The 26,514-nt window shown below is 47.8% G+C and overlaps 1 protein-coding gene across 2 annotated transcripts in view; it reads right to left on the bottom strand.

Annotated features, from left to right (window-relative positions):
- Nucleotides 1-17,895, bottom strand: part of PLCH1 (phospholipase C eta 1) — a gene marked incomplete at both ends in the record, with an annotated part of 58,592 nt that extends 40,697 nt beyond the window's left edge. For both annotated transcript variants that reach the window (XM_084267531.1, XM_084267530.1), the window contains one exon: nucleotides 17,817-17,895. In XM_084267531.1, the coding sequence (XP_084123657.1) occupies nucleotides 17,817-17,895 (79 nt within the window). The remainder of the gene's footprint in view (nucleotides 1-17,816) is intronic.
- Between the last annotated feature and the right edge of the window lie 8,619 nt (nucleotides 17,896-26,514).

The following is a 26,514-nucleotide window of genomic DNA, read 5'->3' on the forward strand; positions in this document are numbered from 1 at the left end:
ACGTTCAGCCAGGATTAAACACATACACTGGTCCCTTCCAAACCAGAGCCAACAGGCAGGCACCATGCAGGAGTAGCACTGGCACCCAAGGGACACTGGCTGGGATGCTCGGTGCGCCCCAGCTGCCCCCATCACCCACACGTAACAACCACCAACACTGCATCAAGATTTTCCCAGTTACTCTGACTCCTGAACCAGTCTTGCTGTGCCTTCAGCCCCAAAGGGCTTCCCCAGCCTGAAAACAAGCAACATTTCGACCCTGAAAATAAGCAACAACAGCAGGATTGAGATTTTTTTACCACTGCATTTTGGGTTTAGCGATTCAACAGCAAAATCTTGATGGGAGCAGAAGTTTTGGGTGAACAGGGGTTTATTTGACTTTTTTTTGACAGTTTCAGTGGGATTTCACTTGGAAATAATTCTTTTTCCACCACTGCCTGCAAAGAGCCATCACTTGCAAAGAGATGATGTTAACTATTTGAAGAACAACCACAAGTAAATCCTACTTTGGCAAAGGGCAGCGTGTGCAACTGCTACATGCAAACAGCTCCACAGCAAACCCTTATTCAGTTGCTACAGGAGGCCCTCAGCAGAAATACAGGATATGAACATATTGAAAAGCTTTAGGAGGAGATTCCTACAATGGAGTACAAAGATTTCACACCACTCTGCCTGAGAGACACATTGCCTTTTGGAAAAAAAGGTAAATTTAGAGAAGTTTTTGCTGCTGTCCACAAAAGCAGTCCTTTGTTTTTATAGAATCATCCCCCACAGCATTACTGTATGTTAAGGAATTAATATTTCAAAGTGCAACTGAAAGAAAAAAAAAGGTTTAGTCTCATGTCTTGCTTTTATGGGCTTAATCTTACAGCCATCTGACAAAACAAAAAGATTAAATAAGGTATAAAGAGCATTACCAAACGATGAGAAGTGTAATTATGAAAGAGGATATAAACTGTGTTTCTAAATTATGTGCAGCCAGCTGCATTAAGCCCACATTAAGCTCGAGGAGATAAAAGAAACACCAAAAAAAACGTGGAAGTTACTTTTCCAGTGGTGACATCAGTCTGCCTCAAAGTGTGTAGTAAGTCCAAAAACACAAACGTGGTTTTGGGCTTACTACACACTTTGAGGCAGACTGTTCCTTTCTTCAGAGAGGACTTGGCAGTGCTCAGTTAAAAGTTGTGCTTGATCTTGAAGGGCTTTTCCAACCAAAAGGATTCTGCCTGCCAGCACTTCTGCAGATTATCTCCCCTGCTTCATTCTCAAGCCCTCTCAAGAACCAGAACAGGGTCCTACACCCCACCCCAAGGTACTGCTTTTATGCTATGGAAAACATGGGTCATCTTACTTTGAAACCCCAGATGTCACTGTAGTAATTCTACTAAGTTCTCCCACTTAAAATTCCAGAAACCAAACTCTTGGGAGTGGCTGTTAGGTAAAAAGTGCAATAGAAAAGAGTATTTTTCAGTATTTTTCAGTTGGAAGAGCCCTACAACCCAGCCCAGTGGCCTGACCAAAAGTTACAGCATGTTGTTAAGGGCACTGTCCAAGCACCCAGCAGGTGGGTGACAGGGGAGTCTCAGCATCCTCCCATCATGGGAATGATGTACCCAGATCCAGCCTGGAGTCTATTTTTTATTAGCAAAGACACATATTCCCAGCAGCAGACATGGAAAAACATGCCATGAAGAAAAGCACACACGTGCCCAAACTAGAGAACAGGACACAACTAAACTATCATCATTCAAGTAGCAAAGATGCTCTGGATGCAATCACAGAAAAACTCATTCTTAGTTGTCTGAATTCCTCTCATCCCCCTATTTCACAGCCATTTGCCATCATGAGCATGCTGTAAGTTTGCCTTTATGCTAATGCCATTAAAAGCCATTTACTCCCTATGCCCATGCCCCAGAGAGCACTTTTTATCTCAATCCCAGAGAGCAGCACTACCACCCAGCACCCAGCACAGCCTTCAGCTCGGATCCCCAACCCCCTGAGTGCTGGTTTGTCACATAACAGCCAAGGGCCCAGGGGCACAGAGGCCACGGAGGGAGGTCTGGGGGAACCCACCACTTTTACCAGCCCTGCCTGGTGTTTTGTGCCAGGTTTTAACTTGCTTTGCAGCAACTCCTCCAACCCCTTGTGGAATCTGACATTTACAGTGGATTTAATCAGGATCTCTGTGGAGTGCATGGACACGAGATGGATGATCACTCACACTTCTGGAAGTCTCAAGGAAGCCAGGCATGCACCAGCAGAGACCCCAAGGGCTGGTCCCACCAGTGCTTGCAAGGCCTGGCTGAACACACCACAGGTATTTCATTTCATCCCCAAGAACTGAAGGGAATGAAAACAAGCAGAGTAACCCCCACGCCACAAGCAGCAGCTACTCCAAACAACTGTGAAGGGCCTACGATCAATGAAAGTCATTACAGCTGAAAAACAACTCATGCTTGATCAATCCAACTCATTTTCACATGACAAGTGAAAAGTGTTTGCTACATGCCTTCTCCACAGTGGATCCCTGGCAAAATACCTTTTCCAGAGGACTGTGCAATGCAGAAGATTACTTCCTAGGACACTGCCATATTCACAGGGACTCTGATCCCCTTCTCAGAGCTACACTGCAGTCCAGCAACTGAAATCTGAGAGAGCAGCCCCCAGATACAATGAATAATGCATGTTTTCCATCTCTGCTCAAGGATACCTTCCTTCTGCTAGCTCAGCAGACTTCTAATTGGGATCTTCAAGAAATTAGCCCAGGTTTCACTCCAGCAGCACTCTGGAGAGCAGCTGGTGACCAGATCATGCAGCAGGCACAGCAGCTCTGCAGTCCTGCTGGATGCTCCCCAGCTGAAGCGTGCTGAGGGCCTGAGCAGCGCCAGGCTTTGGGACTCCAGCTCTAGGACTCATCCTTAAGGAAGCACCTTCGACAGGCCACTGCCAGCCAGCAGAGCCAAAAGACCAACTGTGCAAGAGCTTCCAGGGCAATGTTACTGCTACTGGTTCCTGAAAGACAGTCAGTATCTCTAGACTGCAAAGCTGCTTGTTTGGGGAGCTCTGGTGCCACTGCAACCCAGCACGACTGAGGATGGGAAGTTTTCCATTAAAACCAGGGAATCAGTTCTTTATCAACACTGAAAAGCACAAGCATCTAACCACAGACATGGCCAGCTGCCAAAGCACACTGTCACAGCAGAGTGGGCAAGAAAGAGAGATTCATTAAGCAAACACTGTTAACAAGTTTGCACATCCTAATGCTCATTACAGAGTGAGGATCCCTCAGCAGGGAGGGCACAGCAATTGATCACGATGCTAGGGAGCAAGTGGAAGCAGCAGCAGAAACAGAGGAGGATGGTTTCCTACTACAGCTGCCAGCAAGGAGGATGAGCAGCCAGGTCTGTATGTGCCACCCTCACACAGGGCAGAAGCACCCAGCTTCTTGGGCAGCGGCACCCAGCACCTCGGGCTGCATCCTCCCACTGCCATCACCATTCACAAGGAACACGAGACACTGTTCTGTGGGTCTGTGGTCATATCCCCAAAGGATACCCAAGGATTTCCCGTTTTCCAGGCAAGTTTTTGCTCAGGTACCAGAGAGGATGGCAATAACTCACGCAGGAGCTCAGCTGAGTCACCTGTGTGTGCTCCTCAACAGTACCTCCTCCAAGACCTCATGGCAATCAAGAGCATCCTGAAAGGCACCCCAGGAGCTACGTCTCTGGGTGCAGAAGTCACAGTGGAAAACTCTAAGCCACAAGCTCTTTTTCTTCCAGAGTCCCATGTCTACCATCTAAAAATCACTAGGTATATAAAGAAAGTTCATATGCCTAAGAGCCTTGCCTTGTTCTAAGCCTGCCTCCACTGTACAGCATGAAATATCATCCCTCTTCCTCGACCCTTTCTCTACTACCCAGGACTTCAATGAAATAGAATTCCCACTGCAACATATTGAGTTGGGTCAGATCCCCTCAGGTGAGTGTTGTCCCCCACCCCCAATATGCCATTCCTTTACATCTCCCCCCACCTTAACTTCTCCAACACCACAAAACCAGAAGACCCCCACCAGAACACCCTCCATAAAGCCTGCTCCCCTCTCCAAGCCGAGGTGTGCTGAGGATAAACTGTCCCAGCTGCAGCACAAACAGTGATGCCTGCAAGTTCCTCAGCAAATCGCAGTGTGTCACAGCAACCTTGGTACCTGGACAGCATCACAGCCCCCTGGTGAGGGGAATAAATCCCAGGGCACAAGGGCAGCTGTAGCTGCAGGGTGGAGTGGGTGGAAGAGGGATCCAGTCCCCAGGACCTGGAGCAGACTCACCACGCTGGGCTGTGACAGTGACTGGGCTGGAGGGAGCGTTGCTTCCCCTTCAGGCTGCCAAATAAATCCACATCTGGGGCTCGAGCAGAGGGTAGGAGGGGAAAGAGCACAGCAGAACTGAAGGTGGAGTTAATTAACCTTTAAAAGTAATGAATGAAGACTGCAGCACAACTGATGATATGAATTCATTCACTCAAAATCATTTTGCTGAAGAAACATGTTTATCTATTCTATTCCCAAACTACCTCTGTGCAACTCACTGACAGTGAGTCATCTGTGGACAAACAATGAACTCACAGCCTCAAACCCCACAGTAATTTTGTTACCCAAAATAAGGATGCATTGTGCATCTGAGTTTCATGCTGATCAATGTTTCTATTGGTGAGTGACATGTGAGGGTGTCTCCAAATCAGTCACCTGTTACACTGCTGAGGATACAGACCCAGAACAAGCACAAACTTCCTCACCTACACCTGGGTTTCCTGACACTTGTATTAAAAAAAGCCAGTTACAGTCTCCCATCACTTTGGCTTCACTCAGCCAAGCAGCACACACACCACCACAAAATGCTGCCTACAGGCTGGCCTCTAAGACATCAGGTTCTTAAGGGGCTCCTGCAAAGTGTACAGTGAAGAGGAAATAAGCACACACATCTCTTGTGGGTGAGCTCAGTGCTGGGAAAAGCTGCTGGGAACTCTTCTTTCAGTGAGCTCCTTCACCAACCCCTCGTTTCACCCAGCTACTGCATGCCATGACCCTGCCACCACTAACATCAATCCCAAACAGCATCTGGCCATTTTAGTCTTCAAAGCACTGAAAGAGTTCCTTCAACAGTCCTAAGCTTATGCCACCTCGTTTCAGAAAGGCAGGGCTCTTCAGCAAACCCCAGGAATCTTTTCAGTTTCACATGGTGACAGTTTTCTGTAGATTTCCTGAAACAAAAGTGTATTTAACTCAGAAACAAAACAAGAAAAGGAACATAAAGTAGTTAATGAGCATATAACTCAGTCACCAGTTGGTCTACCACACCCCTGGCTCTGCAGAAGCACGTTAGATACCTCTCACAGAGGCAGGAGCATCCCTCACTGGTGCCAAGGGGGATACCTGGCACTCCCCAGTGCCACTCTGTTCAGGCAGGCAGGTGGGGAAACAGCCTCGGAACACACCAAACCACCCAGAGGCTTTGAACCTTGCAAGCTGCCCTGTGCATATACTAATCTATTGTGAGGGCATATAATGCTGAGATAGATTTAAGCTACAAGTGGAATTAAACCTGTGGAAGACCAAGTTCTCCCCAAGAAGAGGATGATGCCTTCAATATCAACTCAGAACAGTATGCTATTCTATTTGCTTTTATACCACTTACTGTTCTAGAGCCTATACTTAATACCTGTTTTACAGGTGCTTGCAGAGATGTAGAGAGACCCAAAGCAGCAGGAGTGGTGACCTTCAAGGCTGCTGCAACAGTCCCTGAGAATGAGACACGAATGAAGGGACAACCTTTCCACTCCCACTCTGTGGGTTCATGCCAGGGCTACGCTGCAGAGCACGCTTGGGCAGGTGCAATGAATTTGTCTCAGAGCCTAATTTGAAAAAGAAAAACCCAGCCCCATGACAAAGTTGGGTTTGTCAGCTGTGAGAGAACACTAGATGCAATTTGTCACTTAAATTGTCAATGGCACTGCCGCTGTAGTTCACTGCCGCTGTACTCTCAGCTGTACCACACCTGCAACCCCAGCCCTGAGCTCAAGCAGTAACAGGGTAACTAGAAAGTACACCCACCCCATCAGGCAGCCCCAGCGCCACAACCAGGGGCAGCCACGCCGTGCCCACCACGTCCCGCTGCCGATACCGCTGGGCACAAGCGCGCTGCCCGCCCGGCGGTTCGCACGGCCGCACTCACGCGCACAGCCAAGCCGCTGGCAGGCACGGGGCTGCTGCTCCCCACAGGTGCTCATGGCAGAGCCGGCTCAGACAGGCGGCCAGCGCCGGCTCAGGTACCCTTTATCCAGGCACTATCGTCCCAGCGCTCTGATGTGCATAAATTGTGCGGGGAGCGATCCTGCTGCTCCCAGTATCAGAGCTGGCAAGCTTAAGTAACCACCAGCCTGGGTCAGGGGGAAGCCTGGGCACTCTGCCTCCTTCCACCAGCCAAGCATGTGAATATATTCACCCACAATGTTTGCTGAGGCCATGTCAGGTCCAGCCATGGCCCCACACACACTGCTGCAACCCCACCAACGCAGCCAGACCTGGACACAAGGGACACTGCCTTGTACTCGGCGCTTCTGCATCCTTTAACCGCCTCCACCAGAGAACAGCAGTGCTACTGACTGGAAACCATTCACAGAAACTTGGCAGTGGCTGTTACATCTGGAAAAGGGGCTACCAAATAACCTCCACCCACATTTCACCATCACCTGGGTACTTGGCTATGAAGTGTGTTTAATTAACTACACATATATGTTTACACGAGCTTCAAAGATTAAACCTGAGGTTTTTCTCCTAGGACTGTTCCAAAAAGCCCCTTCAAATAAGCCAGCTCTTGTAAATTATTAAACAGAGACATATCCATTACCTTCTGTGCCTCAGAAAGCAGATGGAGTAACACCTGGTCTCCTTTACCTAACCATATGCATCAAAGCTTAATGCAGAGCTTGTGCAACCGAAGCCTCCAAAACAAAACTAGAGCCTTAGGAGCTGTGGCACGCCAGCCACAGTGTAGGAGGCCCTTCCCTGAGAGGATGGAGGGATAAAAGAGTCTCAGGGTCTTGCAGGATAGCTGTGTCTATTTCCAGTAACTTTCCCTGGTTAAAAGTATTTATCACATAAAATAATGCCAGCAAAGTGCAAAGAAAACTAAGCAGGTATCTATCAACCCCCAACACTGAGTACTTCAGTGTGCTTGGGAGTGGGGAAAATGGCATTTCAAAGTACAACCCGTGACTTTTGGTGACTTTATTTTAGATCAGCTTGGTTTTAAAGTACAATCTTGTCAGAAAATGTCTTCTGAATGAGTCCTTTTGACAGGCTCTTTGCTGAATTTGTAAGTTTTTTCCTTCAGAAGCATATAACCCAACGTCATTAAGGAGGAGCAAAACACCAGAATAACTTATCTACCATGATCTCTCCTCCTCTTTACAGCATTTACTCTATATCCACACAGAGGCTTAAACCAACTGTCATCCAGCACTGACTTAAACTGCACAAAATCAGACAATATGAACTGTAAGGTAAAGTTATTCAAGATGTCTTCTGTTTCACCCTCCCACAGGTCTTGGAGAGACACGTCCTTCCCACCCAACACTGTCTGAGCAGAATTTTACACATCATTTCCACAGGTGTTACACTGGTTATGAAAGTGCTACTAGAAAAACGAACAAACAAAACCCCAGGATTGAACCCAGAAACTCCTTCCCTTAGCGAGCTGTGCCACAGCAAAATGACCAACAGATTAAAAGGTTGTGGATTTTTTTAAAGACAAATATATTTCTAATACTTTTAAGATAAGACACAAGTGCAGTTTGCCTGTATCACAGGAGCAGCACCTCACAAACAATCCACATGTTTTCATGGAGAAACATGCTTTCAAGTCAATACAACACCCCCCAAGTTTTCCTCTTAAATATTCAGGAGCACACAGACACATATTTTCATACTCTGGCCCTCATAAATACTGTATGTAGCTTGCCAATCATAAGGATCAAGTCACCTGATTTCTCTATAAGCACTTCAGAAACATTCTGAGCTCTTCCTACAATAATTCCCAACTCAGACATCCTTACCTTTTTCTGGACTTAAATTTTTATATACTTCAAGGTCTGCCATTAAATTTGTAACTCATGCATTATTGGCAAGTAGAATGGAAATTCCTGCTGCAGGAAAGCCTCAGTGTAATCTTCATGTCTCCAGAGCTAAAACATTTGGAAAGCAATCCTTAGGAGTACAGGAGAACGTTGCCAGTGCTGTTCTTTCCGAGGAACGACGAAATCCTTGTGATCCATAGCAAAAAGAGAGGAAAGCACAAATCCAGAGGCAATACTAGGCAACTTTCTTCAAACCTGAAAAGCGCAGCCTGAGAAGGAAGCTGGAAGCATCTGCTGTGTGCTGCTGCTGCTGTGGGAGCACAGGAGCAGCGACTACTTTTGGTATGAGACGTGCAGGCACAGCACAGCGATTAAGATGCTCCAGGCATTAAGTGTGCTAACGCCTGGGAAGCAGAGCTCTCCAGGGAGGCAGAGGGAAATCCTGCTGGCACCCAGGGAGGCCAGTCAGGGTCAGGAACCCATTACCATACTCTGGGAGGTGGAAGAATGGGAGAGCGACGCAGGCTGAATGCAGGAGAGGAAAAACGCCCTCACTCCAAAGTAACTCCCTGCATCTGCAGCCACAGGATTCTGCGGGGTGGAAGGACAGAACCACAGTGGACAGAACTCCTTTTCCCCCCAGGTTGTGTGCCCCCTCCTCCTGGCTCTGTGGCCAACTGAAAGGGAAAGAGCCTTTCTCCAGAATCAGGCCAGTTCGAGCACGGAGCCTGCAAATGGTTCAGCCTGCGCATCACTGAGCATTTGATTTTGCAAGGAGGAGCAGCCTCCTGCGAGATGCTGAGCACCAACCCTCCCAGCAGCTCATAAAAAATTACCATGCTACTGGCTAAACACAGTGCTTGTGTAAGCCAACTCAGAGCTATGGAAATCAGTGGGCTTATAGACACTGGGGAACAAGGGGCAGAAATATTCAGACTTGCATAAATTGCACTGTACTTGTGATGGAGCCCAAGGGGACACGGTGCTGGAAAGCACAGCTAGAATAAAACAGGCTCCGTATGGAACGCTCTGCAGCTTTGATTTACCCCATTTTCTAATTGTTTCCCTGTTCAGCTGGCTTCACAGAGTGACCTTTACATGAGCACACCAGAGGAATCCCCAGCTGCGTTCTCAAAGATTGTGACAGCAACAAAAGAGGACAGAATGTGTCTAGCACATGCTAGGGAAAAGTTACACAACAGACAGTGTGACCGGCAGGACGTGGAGGGGAAAAAGGAAAAGAAGAAAGAAAACCACAGCTCTAACATGCCTGTAGTACCTGAGTGAGATGGGAGGCCAGATACAAGTGGAGTTGACACATTTGAGTGAGAAATCATTATTTCTTAGCAGTTGCTAACACAAAGAGTAAGACTTTGCAGCTACCACATCAGGATAGATCGCAGCACCACAGAGCTTGACTGCATCTGGCAATCTATGAAAGGGAACAAGCCCACTACCCCATGGCTGGGCTGTTCCTGGCTGCACACAAAGTTTGTGCTGCTAATCAGGCTTCCAACTGACGTCTCACTCTGCTGAGAGAAGTGTCATCTCAGTTTTAACGAGGGAAGTGGCACAGCCACATCATTACCCCACCTCAGTGGGGTTCACACCTCGGTTGGTGAGATGAATGAAGTCATCCCTCAGCCTCTAGGTAGCTGTCAATACCTTTCCATTCAAATGAACCCATGTGTTATAGCTGCAATTCAACAACAACAAAAAATAAGCTGTCACCACCCCATAGTTCTTGATACACCAGATTGCCCTTGATAATGTGTTAAGTGCAAATTACTCCACACTCCTCCTAACATTCTCTAAATGACAAGAGGTGCCACACAAGCATCTTCAACACTGAAGCTGCTCCATAGGTAAACTTGCCCAATCATTGATTCTTTCCTTATCAGTTCAAGGCCAGGTTGGATGGGGACTTGGGCAACCTTCTGTTGCCTGGGCCTGGAGGTTGGTGTCCCTGCCTGTGGCAGGGGGCTGGAGCTCTGTGATCCTTGGGGTCCCTTCCAGCCCAGACCATTCTATAACTCTATGATTCATTTTAAAAACAGAAGTGCTCAAATGCTGTAAGGCTTTAGAAATTAGAGCATGCCAAGCCTTCTCTTGCTGGGTCGTGCAATGCCTGTGAAACAGTAGGGGCTGGAGACACAGGAGATTGCCTTCCTTCCCTCTCCACAGCCTGGCACCACCCAGCAGCTGCTGCATCCCCATTCACAAATAAAGAAAACTGATTACCAAAAGCATCAGCCTTTGCCAAGCTGCAAGAAAATGGAAGCCCAATTTTTGAACACTGAGACCCACACCTCACAAGGCTCAGATTACTGGACAGAGACAGGGCAGTGCAAGCTCTACTGCAAAGTATTCATTTCCCAATAAACAGGAATGATTCAACTAATAGTTCTGAAATTACAGCATCAGAAGAATATTAATTTTCTGGCTCATTGGTTTTTCCTTCTTCACTGTCAAAATAGCTGGAAACTGGTACAAAGACTAATTCTGCTAAAGAGGAAGAAAAGCTGATTAGAGAACTTTTACCTCTCACAGTAAGTAGATAATAAAATAAGAAGATAACAACATCTTCATATTCATCATCTAAATTTAATCTTAGACCTAGAGTGTAATGCAGCCTCCTCGTGTAAAGTCAGCAAGCAATGATTAAAACTTTATGCTAGGTGCATGAAAAACTTGCCATTTTTATCAGATTAAAGCTTTTACCAGCTCTACTCGTTTGTCATGAATGAAGACACAGTTCTTTAGAAAGCTGACAAATGTACAACTAAGGAAGGGAGGGGAAAATCCACTTGGTATTACAAGACAGACAGATATATTGGCTGGAGACAGATTGGAGACACAAAGCTCCTCCTTTCACCAAAGGATGCAGCTAGGGGTAGGCACAGGGTCCTTAAAAGTATTTACACATTTAATGAAGCATCGAGATGCGGCTTCTTTGGGCATTTTAGGCACTTTCTAAATCTATGTGAACTTCTCAAGTAAATACTCTAAATACCCTTCTTGTATACACATTTCCAGTTCTGTCTGCTTGTCTCAAGGGACAGATTGTGGACATTTCTCTACATCCCTCAGACTATAAACCCAAATATAAATTACTGCACTATTAACTTGTCCTGCTTTCCCAAGAGTCATTATAAAACTTAATCAAAGCTCGCTGCTAAGACGTAAGCCTGAGTTCCACAGTCTACATCTGGCATCTTCAGTGCTGTAGCCCCAAGCACACGGCTTGCAGGAGGCTTCAGCAGAGCTAATTATAAAGCACAGCCCATCAGTACACATCAAGCCTGATGTATACGTGCAATTCGGCAAAGACTTAATGCTGCTCCCCCAACAGCAACCAGAGCAGACCATTTCACTCCCTGAAAACTGAAACAGAATGCATTTGATGTTCCAATTCATTGGGCACAAAAGTTCGGGCTCACTGAAGCAAAAAACCCCCTACAAGAACCTGCACAAAAGCTCAGCTTCTCAGCCCCAAGTGAATGGAAAAACACTACCCTGACACCTGCCCTAAGCAACCTCTGGTGAGGCTGCTCAGCAAGCAGGTGTGCAGCTAAGAAAGGTGGTGCACAGCTGCATCCCTCACATCTGGGGAATCTTGGAGATCTCACCAAATAAACAATTGGCTTGGGCTTGGCATCTCTCTCCTCCCCTCAGCCTGGGATGTGTTCTAGTAAGGCCGATTGGAAGAAGCTTTTCAAGGATGAGAGGGATGTTCCCAAAAGGAGACACTAAGAGCACACGTGGGAATAGAGATCAGCAATCAGCAGCTTCCCCTGGAAGTTCACAGGTCACTGCACACTGTCAGAGAGCAAAATACTCACTGTAAAATATTGTTTGCTAGTGCCAGCACGAAACAAATGTTGGAGTGGCCCATCTCAAAGTGCCACATGAAGTGAGAGAGGTATTGATACCCACAGCAGCACTGCCCCAAAGCCACACTGCAGTGGCTCAGCACGTCAGGGTGGAAGTCTAAAATGAGGTTCCCCTTCCTGACACTTTTCCTTTCCCCAGGGCAGAAGAAAGTGTTATCACCACAATGCTCTCCATCCACTTCCTCAGCCAGACCCCTGGCTTAGGCATCCACTCACCAGTCTGAGAGGTGAAGCAATGGAGCAGCCAAACCCGCTCCCCCATTAGTCTGAAGGTGGCAGGGCTGTGTGAAGTGGCTGCTTCCCTTCCAACAGGAGGTCTGCACAACAACAGGCATTTCTGAGTTAACCACAGACAGTCCAAAGCATGAGCAAATTAAAAAAGCTTTAGAAATGTCTTACAAGATGTACAGTTAATAATAATAATGCAGCGATCTAGATGCTGGTCCTGGCTGGGAAGTACTTACACATTGCTGACCAGAGGGAGTGTGGGCCAGGGGAAGGGTTGTGTTGGGTTTTTTTTTTCCACCCCCTTTACACTTTTAGCCCCAAACATCCTCTAGCAAAGAAGATGGATGTTTGGTCTGACAATAGAGCCATTCCTACATTTATTTGCCAGCAAACAAACAAAATATGATCCACTTTTACAGCCTGAAAACCCCAAGAAAACAAACAACTCTTCTTCCAAGCCTAGAGGCACGCTGTACTTTGTATTTTGGCACTGTTTGCAGCAGGAAGAAAAGAAAGTAGGTTCATCAAGTCCTCAAGGCTATTCCAAACATTATAATTGCTTATCTGCTCTGTTCTACAGGAACTGCTAAAATAGCTGGAACCCAGATCTGTCTGCAGTTCGCTGTGCTCTGTGTGCACACACAGAGCTGTGTTGTGCTGCTACTGAAGAAAACTGACATTTTTGCTTCTAGGCAGATAAGACTCCCCAGAGCACGGGGCACAGCAGCAACCTCCACTTCTGTGACCAAAAAATTTCAGACATAAACAGATAAGGATTTTAATATCCTGCAAACGCAGCTATTAGCAGCTTTTCCTAATAAAATTATAATTTCATGATAAATCCTGAGGCAGTTTTGATGCCTACAGCATTGCACATGTGAATGTGCAGTGATTACTCACAGACAAACCATTGGAGCCCTGTGGAAAGCCACACAGTTGTGTATCAATATGTTTTCTTGCCTAACAACATGCAAGTGCCTCAAAGCATCGTGATGCTGCGGCAGAGAGCAGCCTGATCCATGTACAGCAGCATCTTCCAGAAGGGAAGGGAAAGGCTGCTGTTGGTCTCTGCTGTTTCCTGCACACAGGAGTTGAGTCAGGACCACTCAAGTAGCTCTCCAGCCTCACGTGCACATTGGGGCTGATATGTTGCTCACTACTAATCACCATTCACAGCTTCAGAGCAAGGCCACAGCCAGGACAACCTAACAGTTTTTCCAAGTTTCACCCCTCTCCATCTCAAAGCACAGCATTTTTCCCTGTGTCTCATGGACAATTTCAATTTCCTCCTGTGCCCACTTTCCCCATCAGTCCCAACAAGCCTGCTCTTCGTGAGCATTCCCATCACAACGCATTGACAGTCAGCAGTCACATCCCCTCTGTGCCTTTGAGTCTCCAAGCTGAACAGACCAGACTCCTCAGTTCACCTCTGCTTCTGCAGTCCCCTCCTCTGCCTGCTCCTGATCTGCCCTTGCTGAAGTACTGCTGACCAGAACAGCGCTGGGCTGGGCCTCACAGCACTGCTGCCTTCATCCTACTCCACAACACCCCAACTGCCTCCACCTAACCCATCACACGAGCAAGGAGCTGCTCTGTGTACGCTTGGCCCACCACCACCTCCTCCTTTGCAGCTGATGGTCTCCCACAGTGGAGCAGAAGTGCTCACTGCTCATCTCCCAGTGCTCTTTGATGTTCAAGCAGAGGCACCACGTACTCCACCAGCTTCCACCTGCAGTGCTGCAGTCTCATTTCAGTGCTTCTGCTCAAAGTTTGGGTTCTTTCCCCCTCTGGTTGCATTTTTTGCATTGTTTTGGGAGGGTTGGTTTGTTAAGGGCTGGGGTGGGTTTTGGTTGGTTGGTTGTGGGGGTTTTTTTAAGCACAAAACAATATGTTTAAACTACTCCAAATAAACAGAGCTCATTTATGCAGTCCAAGGAGTTCCTCACACTTAAACACCTCAAGCTGGAGTCAAACAAATGGAGTACCATCTACTGGGGTTCTTAAAGTCCCCAAAGGGCATGAAGGAAATTCCAGAGATGAACACAGCTGAGCAGCAAAGCTCACATCATGTGCCTCTCTAGACACTTCCAGTCATGACTCTATGGAGAGAGATGGCCCTAGGCTTTTTAAGAACACCAAGGGATGTGGAGGGATACTGTTACCTGGCTGGTTGCCCCTGAGGTACAGCAGTTCTTCCAGATTACAGGCTCAGTTACAGACAATAACTGTGCCACTGCACCTTCCAGACAAGCCTGATACAGCTGAGCTAGTCCATGGCTCTGAACCACAGGATGCAGCTCAGTAATACAAGCAAAGCCAAGTTACCATGATGTCCAACCAATGGTGGTCAAGTCCCTACTGACAGAGGTCTGGAAAGAGCTGGAGAGGCCAGAAGATAAAATTAGACACTAAGATAGGGAGTTAATTACAGTTATGGAAACACAATTTAAACAAAAGGTTTCTATTTCTGAGAGAACTTAAGATGATAATTGGCATAAGTGACTGACTAATAAGGTTTGTATGAGCAGCTACTTTCAGAACTGCTGAGCAGTATCAGCTGTTTGCTAAACATGTCACAGCTTCATTCTGTTTAACAACTACAGAACATTAGCATTCATAAACATAGAGAAGTCAGCTAATCAACAGCTCTGTGTGCTTGCTCCCTGAAGAGCCATCACAGTCATGCTTTCAATGTCAGAATATGAAACAATAATGGTGTAAAAGAAAAAAAAAGTCATTAAAACACTGTGTAAATTGGAATTAAGACTGTAGAGCTGGACACATCCAAGCCAAGCACTGAAATGTAGCAAGTCACAAGGGGTTGGATCACAGTTTTTTCCCAGCTCACAGTGTCTTTCCCACATAGAAAGCACATTAGATTTTCTTCCCTAATTTCCCAGTGGTGTAAAACAGTTTTAAACAAGTACAATTTCGTTCCAAACATGGTTCTAGATGCAGCTAAATCCCAATTTTGTTGTTTGGCATCTGCTGAGTCACACAAAGGCCAAAGTTCACTGCTCAGTCCCACTCAGTCTCTGAGACACAAAGAGAATTGGTCAGTCTTGACCACAAGCTGCTGTCAGGAACAGGGGAGAGGACCCAGCCTGCTCATCCCCACCTGCTCAATGCCCTCTGTCAGGACCTGCAGGATCAGAAAGCTTACCAACAAACAGGGAAGTTTCTCAAGGATTTGCATCAGCAGAGTCCAAAGAAAAACTTCTCTCAATCATCAGGAGCAGCATGCTAATTCCTGGGGACATGCACATGTCTCCTTATGTCATGCTGGTAGGAGCTTCCACCTCTGCCTCTGTCCAGCAGGACTTCAGCTCCCTCCATATACTTAAGAGTGAAAATACCAGTCACTGCAGTGTCTGGCTTAAGTTGAAGAACAAACACAAAGCCCTGAAGGATTCTGTTAAGGAAAAATAATTAATCCTGCCTGGTCATGAATGAAAGACAAATAGATGAAGCCACAGAATCTTTCTGGTCTGGGATGCCTGCTAATTATGCCTTCCACTTTTGATGATTACCACTCTGCAGACTCATCACTCCAATAGCTGCTCATGGATTACTGGACTGAGTGCCAATGGATCATTATCCAGCCTTCACACCATTAGGAGGATAAGAACATTGTGCTGCTCTACTATAAACCACCACACCACGCTGGAGACTACGGACCAGACTTTCCTGTCACTTGATCAGGAACAGCAAAACTGCAATCACACATCCAAAGCCCAGCTGCTCCAGTTACACCATCCCCTGGAGAGGAGTGTGGTTAAGTCATCTACCAAAGCACTGCAAGAGTGTTCAGACTCAGCAAAGGGCAAAGGCATCCCAGAGACCACTCCCTCCTTCCACCGTGTCAGAGCAAACTCAGAAGGAACACGATCCCACCAAAATCAGTGGGACAGCACGAGTGGCCTGATAAATCCCAGGACTGAATCTCAGTTTCCTTCAAGCAGCAGAGTAGTTGTGCCTGGAGATGACAGGCTCACCAGTGACAGATCTGTGAACCATCTTCCCTGCAATGCATGTCCCAGATGTAATGCAGAGATGAATTAATGTGACGATGCTGCTGTCAGTCTGACTTACAGGAAAGTTATTAACATTCTTCTGGCGTCCCAAACAGAACTAGCAGTGCCTCTGGGTGAGAACAGCAGTACAGGGGGAGATGGTATTATCTTTAAATAAACCTTCATTAAGAAGATGCACAAACTGACAAATGATTAATTCTCCTGCTGCACCATTAGCTACACCATGGTGATGTAACCTCAGTGACAAAAGTGCAGATACAGCTGGGTTCACACGGGGTTGTGCCATGGTTCTGTCAGCTGCAAACTTCCCAGCTTCCTGACAAACACAGTGAAAACTGAGACATAGGTTCTCCAGGGGAAAAAAGATAATCACCTCTGCTTTTGAAAAAATGAATACTTCTACCTTTAATTTATAGGCATTCCTTCTTGCTGTTAAGTGCCATAAATCTGCCCTGAAGCGACAGGTTTTAATCCCTGATCTCAAAGGGAATAAGGAATACAACACATGGGCCTCTTGGAAACAGCATTAGGAGGTCACGCACACACACACCCCATAGGACAGGCAGGAATTTAGCTGTCCTTTCAGAATAGCCCTGCAGGACTCTCTTCCAGGCAGGGATGCTCCTGGATCCTGGTGGCCCCTGAGCCACAGCAGGAGGAGTGAGGAGCTGGGCTCAGTGCCCAAGGACAGAGCTACCCAGCAAAGGGAGAGGAACCTGCCTGGGGAACACACGTGCTCTCTAAGTTGATGTATCACGTTTAAGCATACAAAAAGAGGTCCTGAAAAGGAAGTATCTTACACCAACATGTCTTCAGTGTTCCCCTTTCTTTGTTGCTGGAAGGACTGAGCAGCTGAACGATCACAGCGTGCAGTCTGTAACGCCAAGAGACCCACATGTAAGGAGTCAACAGGGGACTAATTAGGGATTACAAACGCCTGATCAATACCTGGAAGTAAAGCTCCTCCCGACACTTTCGGCTCCCCCTTGCTGGGAACACAAGGGATGGGCACCTGCAGCGGCTGCCTCGGGAGGAGCGCACCGGCGGGTTTCGGTGCGAGGCAGCGCCAGGCCGCGGGAGCGCCACTAACCCGCTTCACTCCAAACCCAACCACCATCCACACTCCGGGCGCTGCTCTTCCCTTCCCCGGGCCGCAGCCCGAGCGTGAGCCGGGCTCCCCCGCCAGGAGGCGCGGAGCACCGCGGCGGGGAGGCGGGGCGGGAGGGTGTCTGTGCCCGGCGCCGCGCACACCGGGGCGCCGGTCCCGGAGCTCCCCCTGGCGGGACCGCGCGGCAGCCGCCAGCCCGCGCCCCGGCCCCGCGGCCCCGCGGCCCCGCAGCCAGAGCCCGGCCCTGGCGCCGCCCTGGAGCCGCCGCAAGCTAAGGGCAAGGCCGAGGCCGGGCTTGTGCGGGCCGCACTGCTGCCCAGGTGAGCCCTCCCGCCCAGGGACACGGGCACCGCTGGGGATACCGGTCCCGTCTGACAGCAGGAGACGCGGGAAGCCAAAGCCACCCGGCAGCGCCGGTCTTACCGTGAAACACGCCGTTGTCCACCAAGAAGTGCCTGCAGTACTGCCGGCAGCTCTTCTTATCCAGACTCCAGTAGCTCATTGTGGGGCGGCCTCCTGCTCACCATCAAAGGCAGCGACCTGCGAAGGGAGACACAGAGCGCTGAGGGGCCGTGTGCAGGGAACAGCCGCTGCAGGCTCCCTCTGAAGTAACTCCTTGTGCCCCCCACGCAGAGAGCTTCCTACTAAAGACTGCGACACCTGTAGCCCGTCACCCTCCAAGGGCATGCCAGCAGCGGGTGTGGGCAGATCACTGGGGCAGAGCCAGGGACAGACAGACAGCAACACACAACTGCCCAGTGTAAGGCAGCAGCCCACGTACCCACCCGTGACGGCTGCCTGCTGGTACCATCAACCCCCAGATTCCCTGCAGGCTACTGCAGGGCTGCAGAGAGATGATCAATTCAATCCATTGAACGATGCTGTCCTGTATCTAACCAAGTACAGACACATCAGGCAACACTGCATAGCTATAAACCCTCCTCAAGCAAAGGTTATTTTACAACAGTGTGAATCAACAGCCGTGACCCTCCTGATTTTGAGACCACCAAGCAGCATTATATGGACACAGAGCCCCCAAGTACCCCCCAGCACCAGCTCAGCCCAGCTCTCAGCAGACATTCACCCGCACGAGCTCCAGATGAACTCTCCTAGAGATGGGTGGTTTGAGCAGCAGTTATTACATCAACCATGTGCCATCTGCATCCTCCAGCTCCAAAGGATCCCAGCTGTGCACAGGGAAGGGATGCTCTCAACCCAGAGCACCATCATCACCCTGTGCAGAGCGCAGGATAAACGCTCAATCTGCTTTACCACCTTTCCTGCTTCCCTTGCACCCCCACGACACAGCTAACCACCAACGGGACCAAACAGAACAGAGCAGCACCCTTCCTGGCAGATGCCACCCCAGCTGAGGCCACCCCAGGAGGCACACAGGAGCCTGGACGCTCCTCCTTGGTGGCTGCCTGACCCAAGCACAGGCACAAGCCCGCACTGCTGCACTGGAGCGAGACAGGGATTCGTCTCTTTGCAGAGGCTGGCTGCAGAGAGGTTCCCAGAGCACAGAAGCCATCAAACAACCTCTTCCAGCACGGGTGTGTGCTGGCCCTGCCTTCCCTGCCCTCCTGCCAGGGCTGAGGCTCCCTGCACTGCCAGGGGATGAGTTCTGCCTCTAACCCAGCAGGACCAGAGATGAGCCCACCGAAGCATTCACGGGTAATTTGCCACAGATGCTATCACCAGTACAGGCTGGGAGTGGAGAGCAATCTTTTTGGACACAGGCCCCAGAGCCCTGCTAGGCCAAGCCCCTGACCGCCAATTCTTCTTGGATCCAGCCAATAATATTTATAAACCAGTTAAAATGGAAATGTGCAGCAAGCCAGCTCCAAACAAAGATCAGCCAAGTGAGGGGAGTGCAAGAGGCCGAAGCCAATCGCTGACAATGAGGTGAGAAACAACCCCCTTCAGCCCCCTTTCCATCCCAGCCACTGGCTGTTCCACTGAGCAATCCCAGACAATGGCAACAATTGGAACAATTATTTTCAGAGACCTAAACAGTAGAAGTTAAGGCATTCATAAGCTGGTGGATGTATCTCAAGACAAGGCTGTATTTGTTTGACTCATTTCACTGAACATCATTCAAAGAATTTCAGCCTTTTGTTTTGGAAGCTGGACCATGGAAAAACCCATCCCACCCAGCAGAACCTTGTATGCACACTTAGGTTACAGCCAAACCAGCAGCTCACACTTTGATACTTGCTGCTGGGAAAACAAACAAAAAAAAAATCCATGGGCTCCCTGATGTCCTGTTCTGACACCAAATCCTTTCACTGGATTCTCCTCCCTTTGGTATTTCATGAAGTTCAAGACTCTGGTTCCTGCAATCCAGATACCCCTTCCTGTTATGGGTCTGCTTTGGTCTCCCATTTTATCTCCCTCCCACCTTCACTCTGGTCAACCCATCTGCTTTCTCACCCACGCTTGGCATGAGCAGCTCCAACTGTCTTTATCCAAGCAAACCCCTGGCAGGATGTAAGGGCACTGCTGTTCAAGCCTCCTCACTAAACGACTTCTAGGGGGACCTTGTAGCAAATGCCCCCCAAACAACACACCATGGCACGATGCAAAGGCCCAGGCTGCAGCTCTGGAAGGTGGCAAGTTTTTCTTCTGCAGGAGAAGCATCTAGTGTTGGGCTGGAACTAAGAGCTTGGTAAGAGGGTGTAAAGTGATGTTTATGTATCAGAGACTGATAAGCAAATACTAATCTGATACCTACTATGCTGTTGTTGCAGATGTGGGATTTGCCTCTCCACTGATGCCTCTGTGGGGAAGAGAGATGGTTTGAAGGATCTACTGCAGGTGTGAGCTAAAAATGCCTGTTTCTGTTCCGCTCCATCACAAAACTCTCTCAGTCTCCATCACAGAACAGGCCTCGGGCACGGTCCGTGCGTGGTTTACACTGAAGGCATATTTCAGTAAGATTTGGAACACTCAGCAGCAATACCCATCACCTCTGCCAGGCTTCATCTCTGACATTTCTTGGGCTTTTGCCCTTGCCAGCCATGAGCTTTCGTTCATTATAGCTTGCCATAGCTGGGGCCACTCGTCTCACATTAATAAGGCACAAGCTGTTAGGTACTTTTAAGGAGTAATTTTAGGAGTAATTCTACCATCACGGTCCAGCCTACTGCCAGGCTTTTTGCTCTGGGCTATTTTAAAAAGATAAAATACAAGTGGCATCACTTTTTAATTAAGAAAGTAATATCGAGTATTCATCACCAAGCATTTACACCAAGTAAAAAGAGATCTTATGTCCTGCCCAGCTCCCACACAGAACTCACATCACAGGGCAGGGGGGAGTTATGGGGAAAATGTCCCTATTGATATATCCGAGCAGGCCCCTGACAGAAACCCTTCGGCCCCTTCCCCTCCCCTTCCAGGCTCATGCCGATACAATACTCCTTTGTTCTTGCACAAAGGGTTCTCCCACACCACGGTGGCCCCTGAGAACAAAGGTTCCCCCTGGCACACCAGGGATGAAGGCCGGATCCCAAAGCGGCTGCATCAGCTGACACAAACATCCTGCAAGCAAACCTCGCAAGAAACCCCGGCGGTGATCTGGATGGCCCTCAAAGTTACTTGCTTTCTCCGTTACACAGAGCCCAGCCAGAATCATGACTTACAGCATTGTACCAAAAAAAGGCAAACAAAACCCAACCAGCCACACACTTTGAGCCAAATACCATCATTTCAATTGAACATGCACTCAGGAACTTAACTATGCACAAACTAGCACCATTTCAACACTAAGATGAGAGAAAAAGGACCTAGACCAGAATATGTCTACAGGCTGTACCTGCATAGATGATTTTATACATGTAGAATAAGCTAAATGAGTAAAAACTGCCAGTAAGCACATCACTCAATTTAGGAAAGGACCATACCACCAAAACTATTTGGGTAAAAAAGCTACCAAAAGCCTGAACAGATACAAATCTGAGCTGAAAATTTGCTTGTGTAGTTACCTGATAACAGGACCAATTCAGGGAGCTGAAAACACTCTTTTCTGCTCTGCAGGTTTTTCAACTTCAGGGTATCACTCTTTCCTGACAGCAAAATTCCTGCAGGCTCAGCCTGAGCCTGGCACCAGACACTACTCATGCCGAGACGTAAAGCAATCGGTGCTCCGCTACCTGAGTGGAGACTTTGTTCCAGCGTGTCAGAAATCCATGTACTTTACATCTGGATAAAGCACTCTAGCATGTAAATTGGGCAAGGGAGTCCATTATTTAATCTGCAAAAACACAGGAACCCAAAGGAAGTGTAGCTTCTATTTTAGCTGATTAACTTCCAATTAACATGTGTCAGCTGCGTTATTTTAGCACTTGGAATGCCACGTTCCATGAGGGGCATCCTTCCAGAGAGGAGAGCTGTGATTAGAGCTACTCAGCTGCACAAAGGAGTTATTAATGGAACTAAACCAATTTAAAACCCATTTAAACAAAGTTTGATATGAAAATAAGTATTCTGTGTGCAGGCACATCCATGTATCTGTGTAGATACAGATGGAGGAGATGAACAGATACAGTATTTATTTGTTGTTAGAGACAGTGGGTGAAGTCCTCACAACACCAAGTTTTATTATATAAGATATTTACGAAATCACAAGTTGTAGAGATGAAATGCACAAGACACTTCTGAATTCCACAGAGGATGCACGTGCCCTGTCCAGTGCCTGTACAAGGAGCTTCACACCGAGCCCCAACACCTGACAGCCACCCTCACTGCAGCCTGCAGCTTCCCCTCTTGCACACACAAGCCCCAGGAAGCAGGGGGCTGGTTCCAGGGAACCCCACAGCACCAGCAGCCAGAGGGAGAGCAGCACCAAGCAAACATGCTCAGCTCGGCCTGACTGAACCTATCTTGGAAAGTAGCAGCACACTCTAGGTATAGGTCTGTAATATACAACCTGGACCCTGTGCAGGTCCTGGCTGTGAAGAGGAAGTTAAGCACAAGTGCATCCAGCACCAGAGAGGAACTCTGTTCGAGCCCAGTGCACAGCTCTCTCCAAGCCTCAAACAGATTGTAGTTCTTCAGGGAGCACACAGGGTGGAGAGATGGTTAATCTCACCTTTTCTCAGCTGCCCTCTCCTTGTTTCTGAAGCACCTTGACAGATAACATTCTCAAGTCAATCAGATAGTACATACCTGGGTCCTACTAACAGGACAGACACTGCAGTTCACCAGTACTTCCCTCTGACAAAACCACAGCTCCAGTTTCAGCGCCACACTGGGAACACTGTCTGCCCAGTGAACACATTCTGAAGGTATGATTTTGGGGAAATAAATTTAAAAAAATATTTTTCTCAGCACAAAATGGTGTATGGCAAACCCAAATATTTTGTCAGGAGTTCTACCAAAGTTGTTTCATTTGTTGTGTTGCTTTAAAAGTGTGTGAGCCTGGCCAGAAAGCACCAAATACTCAGGAAGGCTCCAGAGTTTGGAAGTTTGCACCTGTTAATTGTAAATTTTACAGTGAAAAACAGTTCAGAGATCCTGGACTTGGTGCAAAGTATAAAATAAAAAAAGAAGGAGGTTAGAAATGAGAAGAGCAGCACAGGAGCAAGGAAAGGCCAGGCCAAGCATGCGGCTGGAAATGATGCTGCATTAGCTCCAGCTGCAGCCAGAGCACACTGCGGTAAGCGGCAGCAACATCTGCACAGGAGGGCAGAAGGACCAGCTGGCTGGCACTAAGAGGCAGCAGTATACTGCCCAGACATCTGCACAGGAGGGCAGAAGGACCAGCTGGCTGGCACTAAGAGGCAGCAGTATACTGCCCAGACATCTGCACAGGAGGGCAGAAGGACCAGCTGGCTGGCACTAAGAGGCAGCAGTATACTGCCCAGACATCTGCACAGGAGGGCAGAAGGACCAGCTGGCTGGCACTAAGAGGCAGCAGTATACTGCCCAGAAGCACTGGGCTTTAATCTGGCAGCTGCACTTGCAGTGGGGGCACCCAGAACCTCTGCCGGCTGCCATCACCTGCATCCAGTTATTGCTAACAGGAACCACAGACACCAAATCACAGCACCAGTGGTACCTGCAGCCCTCCCCAGAGAACAGAGGTAGCATTCAAAGGCCAAGCAGTTTTGCTTCACAACAAATCTGCACATATTATCTACAGGTGTTAGGCAGGTTAACTGATTTACCTTATGTTTGAGAAGAAGGAAAATTTACTTTACTTGCACACCCCAGGAACAGAACAAGGGCTGCCCAGGCAGAGCATTGGTGTCTCCTACAACCTCTTATTCCCATGAAGAGATGGTCCAGGTCAAGCACTACATCACTTCCACAGGTGTGCTCTGCACACACACTGCAGTGAAAATCTGAGCAGACAGAGCTTCACCCCAGACCTCACCTCTCAACAGTCCAAGGGCTCAGCCCTTTGTTATTCTAATATTATGAAACAGCAGATTCTGAAGAGCAGGAGCAAAGTCATTTGCAATTCTGTCTCCACCACAACATCCAACCAGGACAAGATGCACTCACCACCTTTCTTTCCCTGGAGCATGCTAAAATATGTGGTGGGGTTTCTCCTAGGTTAGTTTATCAGTAGCCATCAACAGGAACTTCTTTACATCAGAAAAAGAGCTGCTGCTTCCAGTTGATGCTTGTACTCTTCCTTAGAAAGTATCCACAAAAGTCTCCAAGCTTTCAGAGATCAGCTGGTGCACAACATGGACTGTATTTTTTTAAAACCATATCCACAGGACAAAGTAGCCATCAGATGAAAATTAAGCCACAGTTAGACCCAAAGCAGAATCTGAAGAGATTATAAAATCCAAATACAACAATACTTCACGGGGTATCCACACATCTGCAGTCTTGGGCTTCTTATTTTTGCTAAGCCACAGTCACCCAAATATTGCTAAGCATTTAAGCTGGTCTGAATTCAGGCAGATTTAGATTTAACTGTCATACAAACCCCAGGCTCTAAGGGTTCCAAACATCATCTGTGCAAATCTCCACTTCAATCAGCATTAAGTATCCACAATTACTCAAAATAACTTCCATAAATATTCCTAAAGTTACACTTACAGGAGTCATGCAGAAGAGGCAAGGCACATTAACAGCATGGCATGAAAGATCCACACTGCTGATACAAATAACTTCAAAAACAAAGTTTCACCTACCTAAGGTGCAAATTATTTCATAAATGTTTATACAAGTATCTTCTTGTATAAACAAAAAGCATAAAGGGCACCCCTAAAGTAACACCTTCTTTTCAACAGCAATTATTTATCCATAAATATCACCAGCATGTAAAAACACTGATAATAGTTAGTGACAGAAGAGAAAAACATCCAGTATCTGATCCTTTTCACTCATTTCTCTAGGAAGTGGTCTGAAGGAATAAAATTAAGAGATTTTCACTTAGTTTATCTGCAGGAGCAGCTCCCTAATCCCACGTGCCATGAGAGCCCTTGTGCTGGCAGTCATGGTGTGCACAGAATAATTTCCTGTGGATTTTCCTGGGAGCAATTGGAAACTCTCCAAAGTCAGAGTTGACTGGGGGGAAAAGGTCACAAGAGTTTGGATTTGGGATCCAGATGTTGCACTTACACGCTCCTTAGACAGACGAGGTTTCCTGAAAAGAGATTTTTCATTACTATTTTTAACCCAGTATTTTGGCTATTCCCCCCCAGGAGCATTAATCTCTTAGTCATACATTCTTCACCAGACAAGATGGACTCTTGACAGTGTGATAAAGCTGCTTCTAAATACTTGTTCATTTTACAGCAACCAACAATCTCCATCAGCAAGCCAGAAATCGCGTCATCATCACTGACACTGCTACTGCCACAGCAGACTGCTGCTCTCTTCGTTGTCCCCCACATGTTTTGTCCCTTGTCCCAGTACCAATGCTCTGCAGAGGACACTGGGAAACTCCCAGCACCCATTCCTCCCACGCAGCCCACCCAACGCTGCCAGGCTGTGTCAGCCTGGGCAACCAACAGTCTTATCCACCCTGCCCACAGCTAACACATGGCAAACCTTCATCTTCCTTCTTGTGGCTGGTAACTCTGATGGAGCTTTTCTTTCAAGTCATTCCTCTACTCCTTCTGGGAAGTCACAAAAAGCATGTGTCAGCAGAACTGGCTGCAGAGGAAGGCATTAGAAAGGATTTGAACTGACTGCCCATGGCAACAGACCCTGAAAGGGAATTAGCATTTGCTCCCCATTCCTCGAGAAGCCTAAATGGAATTTGCTTTTCTCTTAAGGAATTCCACCCAGGAGGGCAACACGCTGCTGCCTCTATGGCTCAGCAGGCACTGCTTCAGAAGACACCTGTGTTGCACATCCTGTACTCCACACAAGTCACACCAGTTCCACAGCTGGTGGGACAAGGGTACGCCAGTGCTTTCCTTGCACAGCTCTCCAGCACCCTGCACACCTTTCTGCTGCTTCTTCCAGCTCTCTGTACACCAAGCCACTAACCCAAGAAGTTTTTTACATTTGCTGCACAGAGGTTTTCAAACCCTAGAAGTTGAACACAAGAGCCTTTCTATGCTGGAGACTTCAACATACAGAGGCAGAACTCACTTCATGTTGGCAATGGTAGTTTTTGATGCGTCATCAACAACACAGGTTCAGATCCTATTATAATCTTTGAGATTCTTTTGTATTTTCTCCAATTTCTTCTATAAACACCACCACTTCCATCAACACAGGCAGAGGAACATATAGTGAGCCCAGAACTGTCAGCTCCAAGTGCTCAGGTACAAACAGTCCCAAAGTCAGGGGAAAGGATCAATCTCTGAGACAGTTTGTACCTCTGTTCTCCAGGTAAAAACTGAGACAGGAGCAGGGAGGGGGGGGAATAATCCAGCTTCACCTCCCATGCTGGAGACGATAATTTTCCACTGACTCAGTGAACTACCCTACTATGCAGCTGAAGAAGAGAAACTCCTATTCAGAGCACTCAGCCTGGGGGTGTTGTGCTCACTAGGGTGAGCACCTCAGCAAGAGGAGAGTGCTGGTCTCCCAAGAACACATCCAGCACCGCAGGTAGCTGAAGCTGTGGTTAGCTCACCTCACCATGAGCATCTCTGCTGGAGTGTGAAACATAAGAGGCAAGCAGAGGCAGTAGGTGCTCTCACAG

The sequence above is a fragment of the Gallinula chloropus genome (assembly GCF_964237585.1).
Source record: "Gallinula chloropus genome assembly, chromosome: 8".
NCBI classification, from domain to species: Eukaryota; Metazoa; Chordata; class Aves; order Gruiformes; family Rallidae; genus Gallinula; species Gallinula chloropus.